The sequence below is a fragment of the Neolamprologus multifasciatus genome, chromosome 23, assembly GCF_963576455.1.
Source record: "Neolamprologus multifasciatus chromosome 23, fNeoMul1.2, whole genome shotgun sequence".
In the NCBI taxonomy this organism is placed as follows: domain Eukaryota; kingdom Metazoa; phylum Chordata; class Actinopteri; order Cichliformes; family Cichlidae; genus Neolamprologus; species Neolamprologus multifasciatus.
Window position 1 is genome coordinate 40628556 of NC_140460.1, and position 10854 is coordinate 40639409.

Consider the following 10854-nt stretch of genomic DNA (forward strand, 5'->3'; position numbering starts at 1 on the left):
TACATGCTGTGCTAATGTGGCACAAAGCACTTTAACATTACATCTGCACAATGTTTCATTATTTCATTTAATGATTGTTTCTAATGTTTTGTCCAGTCACAGGAGCAGCTCAGCACATTTCACTGTGTTGTACGTGTATGACGATGCCTGTGACAAATAAACAGCCTCGGACTCTTCAATCTTCTGCATTTCTTTGGAGATCAGCTCAGTGGCCTGTTGAGACCATCTTTCTATTTCTGATGACTCAGTTCAGATTATTATCCTGATACTTTCTTTTAAAATGTGATGAAATCATTTATCTGATGTTCTGACACAAATACACCAAAACAATCCCAAACAGCATAAACCACCACGTTACACACAGTGTAATAAAAATACAGGCAACTACAAATAAAAACACTTTTAAAATATAAACTAAAATTACAAAGTGGTCACAGAATTTCAAACACCCGTAAATGAGTCAGCAGCTCTCTTACATGGTCAGCTGAGCTCCATGATTGAAGAACATTGTTGCTGCAGGTTCATCACTGAAATATGGAGGTTTGTCTTTGGACCAGTCACTCCTCACAGACACACAGGTGGATACTGGAGACTGTGACCTCTGACCTCTGCAAACACATCACATTCATATGACATGAATTACTGATTAATCTCTGTTTAAAATCTTTAAGCAGCTGCAAACACACAAACTGGATAATGTGATGGTTTCTGTCAGTAATAGTTGTCTCAGATTAGAGTACAGACGGCTGCAGAGACGTTCACAGCAACAGAGAAGAAATCATTACCTTGGATTGCATTACTACTACGATTAATACTAGCATTATCGTACCCGGACCACCATTAGGAATCATTTATGATGTCACTGGTAGAACACATTTATAGAAACAACCTTTGAACTCTGAGTCAGCAGATCTCTTACATGGTCAGCTGAGCTCCATGATTGAAGAACATTGTTGCTGCAGGTTCATCACTGAAGGCTGGAGGAAGTCTTTCTTTGGACCAGTCACTCCTCACAGACACACAGCTGGATGCTGGAGACTGTGACCTCTGACCTCTGCAAACACAAACATCAATAACTGATCAGTTCTCTCTGACAGCCATATGATCAGCTGATCCCTCTGTGATATTGTGTCTGCCTCATAACGCTGACAGGTCAGCCAATCATCAGCCAGTTTTTCTGTCTCTGAATGAACTCAGTTTGTTCTCAGCTCTTCTCTCTGATTCTGCTGCACTGACTTCACTTAAACTTACAGAGTTCAGATCTTAGCAAGAAAACAAGTCAATAAAAATCAAACTCAGATCAAACAGTTTGAACCAATCACAGATCAATGATTCTGTCATGGTTCTGTTGAAATGACTAATAAAGTTAGTAGTGTTCTTACATTGTTGCTGCAGGTCCATGACTGTAAGGTGGAGGTGTTTGTGTAACCCCGTCACTCCTCACAGACACACAGCTGGATGCTGCAGATGCTGCTCCGTCCTCTTCCTCCATCTTCTTGATGTCAGGGTGGAGTTAGTCTGAGAGGTAAACACACACACTCAGAGGTGCTGTTGTACTGGAAGCATCACACTGATGGCTTTCTAATGTTGGAGCTTTGGCCCTAAAGTCCAAACCAGTTATTTTAGAGGCTCAAAGTCTTTAAAAAACACCAAAACCATCACATTATTTAATAAGTACATGATCAGGTGGATGAAGGAACTCAGTGTGTTTGGGATCATCATCATGGTGAGGAGCCCACATGTTACGGCTCCTTTGGAGAGAAGCTGAGGATCACTGCAGGAAGTGAGCTCATGAAACCAAACTGCTGTTTGTGAGCAGGATGACTCTGTTATTGGACCTGCTCTGTGTTCTACATATGATCAATACTTCAAATATCTGTAAACATGTCATCTTATATTTGTTGCACTTGGTCACATCTGTCTTTAAAAATAGATTTTTAATGTCACTGAGAGTTCTTTTCTACCTTTATTGATTTATTTTGGAATAAATTAAATATAAAGGTGCCAAAAACTGCCTGCAGCTTCTGCTCTGTGACAGGAAACTACTGTCAGGCTCAAAATGACTTCAGATTATTCATCACAGAATGTTTATAGATCACAGGACACGTTACAGTTTTACTGTCGACGTTTTAGTTTAAAAGAATGACGTGATAAGGTCTTACTGTGAATCTGCGCGCTCATTGGCTAATATCCTGAGACTGACAGGTGGTTATCCAATCAGCGTGCGGCCTCACACGGACATAAAACTCTTAAAGTTTGTTTCTGAAGGGATTTTCAGATCAGACCTGAAGTTTCTGCCTACAGCCTGTTTACCGATATAATCAATATCAGATATCAGAGCAACAGAAACCTCGGTGATCAGGACGCCGGGACTGAGAACAGGAAGTGGCTCAAACGTCGTACTTTCATAAAGTCAGCCTGAACTCCGCTCACAGAGTTTCTGTCGCCATTTTAGTTTTTTAAAAGGCCGTGATAAGGGCGGGTCTTACTGTGAACCTGCGCGCTCATTGGCTAATACCCTGAGACTGACAGGTGGTTATCCAATCAGCGTGCGGCCTCACACGGACATAAAACTCTTAAAGTTTGTTTCTGAAGGGATTTTCAGATCAGACCTGATGTTTCTGCCTACAGCCTGTTTACCGATATAATCAATATCAGATATCAGAGCAACAGAAACCTCGGTGATCAGGACGCCGGGACTGAGAACAGGAAGTGGCTCAAAGGTCGAACTTTCATAAAGTCAGCCTGAACTCCGCTCACAGAGTTTCTGTCGCCATTTTAGTTTTAAAAGACGTCGTGATAAGGGCGGGTCTTACTGTGAACCTGCGCGCTCATTGGCTAATAACTTGAGATGGACACGTCGTTATCCAATGAGCGCGCGGCTTCTTCCGACATAAAGTAGTTTCCTTTGAAAAACCAAAGTCTGATTATTTTTGCCTCCACTGACGGAGCCTGTTGTTCCCGCCACAGAGACACAGTAATGTCAGAGCGGTGTTAACACTCACCTGCCTCAGCACAGCTCTCACTCTCCTCCTGCTCTCTCAGCTAAACTCACTTCCTCTCTACTTATTATTAGCCGTCCCGCGCTTACAGCCACACCACCCTGAACACACCCGATCTCGTCTGATCTCGGAAGCTAAGCAGGGTCGGGCCTGGTCAGTACTTGGATGGGAGACCGCCTGGGAATACCAGGTGCTGTAAGCTTTTGCACTTCCACACAAATGACAGTTTAAATATTGAAACGGATCTGAGGCGGCACCCTTTAAGCTCATTTTCTAATAGGATGGTTAGTGAGTTTGTGCAAAGAGCTCTTCCACTGACAGGGCTGGACTGGGACAAAAAATCGGCCCGGGCATTTTGACTAGAGACCGGCCCACCAAAAATGTGACGTCATTCAGGGGTAAAACCGCAAAGGATTCTGGGAACTTGTGGCAAGCGATACTAGCGCATGCAGGCTTTCAATTGAACTCAGTTACACAGCGATAAAAAGAAACACAAAAAATGGCAAGAAGCTGTTGTATTATTAACTGCAATAGCCGGTGTTGTGCCAAAAAGTGATTGTCTGCCAAAAACTGATTTCCGGTATTTGCCAAAAACTCATTGCTCGCATTTAAATTGCTATAAGTAACTTGTTGGGCTATAATATGTGAAACATATGTCAAATACATCCCTCATGGATGACATAAAGTCATACTGAGCTACAAACAACATTAGTGTAACAAGGTAGAAGCCGCAATCAGTCTTTGGCAGTGACTTTTATATAATCTTTATTTATGCCGTTAAAAAAAGTCTAATCAACATTAAAAATGTCTTTTGTACGAAGTAGTTGGACAGCAGAAATGGCTCAAATATTACAATAGTTCTGTAAAAATATTTAAAGTGGGGATGAAGGACCGGATTGGTTATAATGTAAGTACAATAACACAGAGTTGTAAAGATACTTGAAAAAACAGATAATTTTTTAATTCCATATATAGCCCCTTTGTAAACGCCGAAGTCTATTTACCAACATAGATATTACACATAAAAAATACACGCAAACATTGGAAATCACTTTTTGGCACAACACCTGTTGCATGACAGCCACGGGAAGCCGACGGGTAAAGAGATCGGTTGTTATCGGATTACGTCGTGGAAATTGTTTAAGCCATGTTTCCGAAGTAACAAAGAGCCGATGGATGGCCTATAAGATTGCTAAACAAGGGGGAGGGTGCATCCGACCTCCTCGGCTGGAATTGGTCCAGCCCAGAGTCGATCATGACCAATTGGCCAATCCAACACCTTTCATTATTTATACCCTTCCAAAAAAAGCACACTGATGCGCATTTATTCAGTATTCTTCGGGAGCGCAGTCGGCAGCCAATGAGAGTTCAAACTCGTTGCACATGGGTGTCAGGTTGACACTGTGCCAGCTGCACACTACAAGGTTAACAAGTTCCTCTCTACTGAGCCCAGACGGACTAGCCATAGACATTTTCTACATTTACAGAATAAATAAGTTCGTGTATTTCCTAAATATTTGGTTCTTGTTGTTTTTTTTGTTTTGTTTTGCACAAAAGCGAAATGCAATCAGGAGCGTTGTCATGAAGCTTTTCCTGATGCTGCCTCCACTGAGTGAGCAGCGCCCTCTGCAGTTTGTGTGTGGAAGTGCAAAAGCTTACAGCACCTGGTATTCCCAGGCGGTCTCCCATCCAAGTACTGACCAGGCCCGACCCTGCTTAGCTTCCGAGATCAGACGAGATCGGGCGTGTTCAGGGTGGTATGGCCGTAAGCGAGAAAAGCTCGCTATAAAAGACCTTTTATACTTGGCAAATGTCACACACTTTCAAATATAGCATTGTGCTAAGCTTCACATGTTACAGCCAAAACATTCAAACCTTTCTTGTGAACTGCAGCTTCAACACTGAGCTGCAAAAATGCTTTTCCCGCCGTAACGTCACCATAATAACACATGTTTGTTTCTCACAGCACAGTGTTAAAGTGACAGAGAGCACACAGTGTGTTAGGACCATTTGGAAGTCCAACATTTTTGTGCTTTGGACAATTCAACTTATATACAGGACATAAAAACGTAAGCATGACTGTGTCATCACAGCATGTATAAAAAGGCTGTTTCTGAAGCTGTCTTGCGCTTACGGCCACACCACCCTGAACACGCCCGATCTCGTCTGATCTCGGAAGCCAAGCTGTGTCGGGCCTGGTTTGCTCTCCCCTGCTCTGGCTCTAGCGTCCTTTCTGCCAGAGCGATGGTGGCTGAGACGCAGCGGAGCGGAGGTGGAAGTGCCTGGCTTAAAACAGGAAGTGTTGGCTGCATTTAACCTTCAGTTACTCTTTATATAGTTAGGTAGGAGTCAGACCATGTTTCTTTTTAGCTGAAAAACATTACACCAGGTAACCTGCAGTGTTGGAAACGTGTTTTCCGACGATGTTTGCTACCCTACAATCCGTCCTGCTCTGTAGTAAAATCAGACATTTGACCGTCCTGTTGCTCCCATTGAAATGTATACAGCCTGTTTAAAATCTAAAACTTATAATTGTCCGTAGCCTGCTGTTGTTACCACTGTCCTGTTTGAAATGGATACTAACTAGCTAACTGACTGAATGCCCATTAACCTTATAACTCCTGTTGTGTGTGTGTGTGTGTGTGTGTGTGTGTGTGTGTGTGTGTGTGTGTGTGTGTGTGTGTGTGTGTGTGTACAGACAGACAGCCAGGTTCATAATGGATATAAGGAAGTTTTTTCAAAAAAAGGAGCCACATTCAGGTAAAAGTGTAAAATCAAATGATCCGTGAATCAAGAATAATGTTGGATCAGTGTTTCAATGTTTATCTTTTATTAGATGTTCGTGTGGTTTGGTTATTTGCCTTTTGGTTGAAAGTACACTGAGAGAGGACTTTTTGTTAGTGATCTTAATATTATTTTTTATATTAATGTAATTTTTCATCTAATTGAATCTATTTGTGTATGATTGTCAGTCCAAAGAGGGAGAGAGGAAAGAGGGAACGTGAGGAGAAAGTACAAGGTCAGGAAGAAGCAGGTAAGAAAACAGACAGGGAACAGTGACAGGCACAACAGAAACTGTTAAACTGACAAAGAGAAAAAACCTGATTTTACTCACAATCTGGAAGTTGTGTCCTCCCTATATTAAAGCTGCTGTACAGAATCTGCAAAACAAACTGGGTTGAAACATTTTGACCCTCTTTAACAACATTCCAACATAACATTATCATTGATCGGGGAGATTAAAATTAATGAGATATTTTTATGTGGTTCAGCCACAACTCTACTAAAACCTCAGCCAGTAATAGGTCGGCCAACTTTTGGACCGTCCAGTTGTCTGTATGACTGCCGCAGTACGTACATCACATTTGCACACTATCAGAAAGAGCCAAACAGCCCTGGTGGAGTGAGGAGCTGTAAAGAGAAGCAGATGCTCTGTTTCTATTCTAAACATGTTTTAAGCTTGTTTCAAAGATTCTGTACTGCAGCTTTAAATGTTTTCCAAAAGCACACAAACACTTATCAGTGTTTCTCAAACTTTTTACAGTGTGGACCACCTGATAAAAATGTCAAGCTCTCCCAAGGACCACTATGAAAGCATGAAACTCATAAATCTAACAACACAAAATTAGTATCTGCAGTAAAGATGTTTTCATGCATTGTATACATTCTACCACAGGCAAAGCTGCCTCCATTTTTATATTCTTTTTTTAATATTTTGTAATAATTTATTTGTAATAATTTATTCTGTTTCGGGAGTGTTTTTTATGTATCTGTATTATATTATACAAACATATTAAAAGTGAATCTCTGTCCAAAAAATGCACTCAGTTTACTTCTTACTCACTATGAGCATCATTCATTATTCTCCTCCAGTAATTAAGGTTAGGATATGTATTTTTTTATTCCAATCCATTCTTCTTTTGCAGCATTTAAATAACCTTTATCAGATTTGATGGTTTTGTTACAGACTTTTCAAAAAAGTGTTTTGCTTTTCTTTCACAAATGTGGGATTAAATTGTTAAAATGTACAAAACAGTGATGTCATGTTTTGTGACGAGGACCCAGGCACAGAGAGACTTGATGAATTTAAGAATCTTATGATTTAATAAAGAAATTTGCAGACTTGCACAGAGATGGTAAAATTATGATGACTGATAAAGGAGACGAAGACGACAGACGATGAGGACAGGGAGGATGCAGGGACCGACAGAGACGGGGAAGAAGTCTCATTGTGACGAGTAAAGTGTATCTTGGCTGGCTGGGCAGCTCTCTGGGTGCTCAGCACCCCCAAAGCTCTGATCCTAGAATCGCTCCTGCAAAAATGTAACATTTTCTGTAAATTCTGTGAATCTCGGGCAGCTCGACTTGCGTGAAGTGTTTCCAGCTGGGCGTCGTGTAGCTGGAGTCGAGTGTTTTAATTGAAACGATACATTTTTAGACATAAGTTGTAACGGCGCCGTTTTCTTTGTGAGTATTTATTCCACGGCGTGCTGCGGGGAAAAGCCTGTTCTAACGTTTGAGTCTAAGCTTTATTTTTTGCTTCTCATCCGTAAACACTCTGCATCTTTCATGTGATTCAGTTTATTTTGAAAAGTCTCAACAGGATCTTGAGCTTTATTGTGAAAGGTTTATGTGGAAAATAAACAAGCGGACACGCGATGGTTTTACCGTCGTTGTTGCATAAAAACGCATAAAAACAGGCGCTTGTCCGTCCGTAGTGTGGTTATATTAAATATAAGAGAAAGAGAACTTTAAGAAATGAATATAGCCGCTACAGTGACATCAAAACATGAACAAATGTTGCTGTAAACAGTTTATTTTGCGACACCACGAAACAAACGATAGCGTAAAATGAAACGATAGATGTTTTTATATCGTCATCCGATACATATCGTTATATCGAACAGCCCTAATCAATACAGTTTTCAAAAAATGCTTCTCTGTGCAGAATCGGTTTAAAAACATAAACAGCTGTTGATGCTGCTCGTCCGTGATTTGGACATCATATTTTCTTCTTTGGCTTGGAAGGAAGTTGGTTTGGAAGCATATTTGGCGACGCTTCATCTTCTGCTTTGCAACTGTGTGGGATTTAAAAACCTGTCCATGATGCTGGCAGTGTCCAAGCATGTTGTTGTTTTTTAAGTTCATATCCCCCCTGCAACGGCTCTGAAAACATGTGTTCTAACAGCAGCAGTACTGAGCTCAGTCTCAGAGAGATGCAGATGCAGTTTGCATGTAACTACACGCAGCCTTCCTCTTTCTCTCGCACCTCTCTCCCTCCTTCTTGTGGAGCAGGTCTCTCTCTCTCTCTGGTACACAACTGCACGCACACACGCACACACGCACACACACACAACAGAAGAAAGGAGAACTGGAAAGCTGAAGACTTGTTCGGACCGGACTGACTAGATTCCCAAGCGGTGACGTGGTGGATATTCATCATCATTTGCCCTCCTGTCCACCTTTGATAGTTTACACTCATTCTCTTGTGCCCTTATTTGCCTTTACACCACATAAAGGGGGGGGGGGGGGGGATTAATTTGATGCTACAAGTGCCTAAAGCAGGTGCCCGAGAGGATCACATATGGAGAATGATGTATGGCCACATCTGCGCATCTCGTTTAGTAGCAGCCTTGGATGAATAGACTGTTATGTTGCTTTAAGAGGCCCCATAGGCAGATTAGCTCTTCTAGTCCAAGACAAAGCTCAGATTATAGAGGCAGTGCCATTTCACATCCTCTGAACACCCACAGTCCCGCACAACTCCTACAGATTAAGCTGTGATGAAGCTCCACGGTGATGATGATGATGCTCCCGTGCGCACACTCTCCAAAAGGTTTATCGACCCAAAGTGACCCACAGGAACATTTTATTACTAACAGTCATGGAGGTCATGCTGAGCAGGGAGGGGATGATACGGATCAATAGCACTGTAGTGTAACATGGGTAAAAAAAAGCCATGAGGGGAGATCAGGTAGAGAACATGAAGGTCCAGTCACACTAAATGGATTCATTTTTACCAACAAGTGCTTTAAAGAGAGCTCCTGCTTGGCACAAACACCTGTGTGCCTTCAGAGACTCAACTTCCATCAAATATTTGTTTTTAATTGAGGCACAAGTGCATAGGCAGCAGTCTGTGTTCAGAAAAACCCAAAACATTTGATTCAAATTTAGAACAAAAACACCACAGTGGGAGGGAAACAGAGAAACTGGCTTCTTTTTTCCACTATAACTGTGTTTACAGGCCGTTCCAGTCTTTATCTGTCTCACACACTCGACCAAATAACAAACACAAAATAAAAAAAGAACATCTCACATAAATAAATACAGAAATAATCCAAAAGTAGCTATATTAGTAGTGAAACAAACAAGAAAAGCATTTAAAAACCAAACGTGTAAAATCAGTCAGTGCGTGATTACATTGCTCCGCCCATCAAAAAGTGACCTGTGTGAATATCAGCATCTCATTTATAGGACTGATGAATGTTGGTTGGAACATTTGTAGTCCAATCATACTTCACAGACATCTTTAATCCTTCACTGAGTCAGGCTGTTGTTCTCACAAGCCTCAAACTCTCCACCATCATTCCTGTGCTGAAGTAGTCGTGTCCCTCCTGCATGAAGGACGACTGTCCGGTCCCACTCACCTCCATCATTATGAAGAGCTTTGAACAGTTCGTCATGCATCAAATCAAAACTTCCCTCCAACCTGGATCCATGTCAGTCACATACCGCTCAAACCGCTCGACCGATGATGCCATTTCAACTGCCCTCTTATTCAGCCCTCACACATCTGGACACTCATACGTTAGAATGATGTTCACAGACTTCAGCGTTCAACACCATCTTTCCCCAGCAACTCGTTCACAAACTGGATCTGCTGGGCATCAGCACCTCGCTGTGTAACTGGCTGCTGGATGTCCTGAGAGGAAGACGGCAGACAGGTCGGCACCAACACCTCCAGCACAAGAACACTGAACACAGGCTCCCCAAGGATGTGTGTCGAGCCCCTTCTCTTCACTCTGCCTCTCATTTCTTATCATTTTCAGTGTTTTAAAAGGTGAAGTGTTCAAAAGAACAACAGCACCTGATCTCTGCTGAGCTGTTAAAGAGCTCTTCTTTTAGGATGTGATGATAAGACAGCACACAAACTTACAATTACATGATAATAACACATTTGTAATACACAACATTTGGCTTGTAATTGGTGACATCTGTAACACCACATTTGTGATTGAGACCTTTTGAGGTCAACATGGTGACTGAGGACAACGGGTCCTGCAGAGTCAGTAGTTTCTATTCAGCTGTTTTGTTTTTCATGTCTTCTCCTCCATCATCAGTTATCAGGAGAGCAGACAGTCAAAGTGCAAGAATTCAAAGAAACACAGAGATTCTCCTTACAGAGCAGACACAGCACAGATGTTTCCTTCATCGTCCTTCTCACTCATTTCAGCTTCTTTTCATTTCTGTCACTGACACCAAGTAAAGCCGCCCTCTTCCTCTGAGCACCAGCTTTTCTATTATTACAAAGAAGAAGAAACCATTAAAACACCAAAGCACAAACACACTGTAGAGCCTTTTTTGTTTTCTTAACACACTTTGACAGAAACTGAAAGCACAAAGCTGCTCCACAAACACAGGATTAAGAAAAGAAGAAGATTTCTGTCAGGAAGCATATCTGGAATAATATTCAGGCCCAATCTGACAGACAGACCATAATAATAAAAGTGGAGAATGATCAGAATCATTTCAGAATTTTCAAATAAATCAAGATTCAGTTTTGGCAGCAGAGCACAGGGATGCACATGAGACTGAAAATCAAGTCTTCTGTATCTTTGTAAGTCCTGTGACT

General features: G+C 41.7%; 1 protein-coding gene, 1 long non-coding RNA gene and 2 other non-coding genes across 14 annotated transcripts in view; 2 read left to right on the plus strand and 2 right to left on the minus strand.

Moving 5' to 3' along the window:
- Positions 1 to 10854, minus strand: part of LOC146492346 (NACHT, LRR and PYD domains-containing protein 12-like) — a 137642-nt gene that overhangs the window by 89188 nt on the left and 37600 nt on the right. For 6 of the 11 annotated variants that reach the window (XM_085151034.1, XM_085151036.1, XM_085151042.1 and 3 more), the window contains 3 exons: positions 1383 to 1518; positions 920 to 1054; positions 477 to 608 (listed from right to left, as the gene is read on the minus strand). In XM_085151034.1, coding sequence (XP_085007160.1) covers positions 477 to 608; positions 920 to 1054; positions 1383 to 1492 — 377 coding nt within the window. In that variant the 5' untranslated portion in view covers positions 1493 to 1518. Of the gene's footprint in view, positions 1 to 476; positions 609 to 919; positions 1055 to 1382; positions 1519 to 3005; positions 3083 to 10854 lie in introns of those variants that run through there. The other 5 variants (XM_085151039.1, XM_085151046.1, XM_085151035.1 and 2 more) reach the window with 4 other exon arrangements.
- LOC146492349 (5S ribosomal RNA) lies at positions 3086 to 3204 on the plus strand. The gene has a single exon (XR_014872679.1). It is a non-coding gene; the product is annotated as a 5S ribosomal RNA (ribosomal RNA).
- On the minus strand, positions 4655 to 4773 carry LOC146492350 (5S ribosomal RNA). The gene has a single exon (XR_014872673.1). It is a non-coding gene; the product is annotated as a 5S ribosomal RNA (ribosomal RNA).
- Positions 5206 to 7662, plus strand: LOC146492351 (uncharacterized). The gene is made up of 2 exons (XR_014872334.1): positions 5206 to 5762; positions 5975 to 7662. It is a non-coding gene; the product is annotated as an uncharacterized LOC146492351 (long non-coding RNA).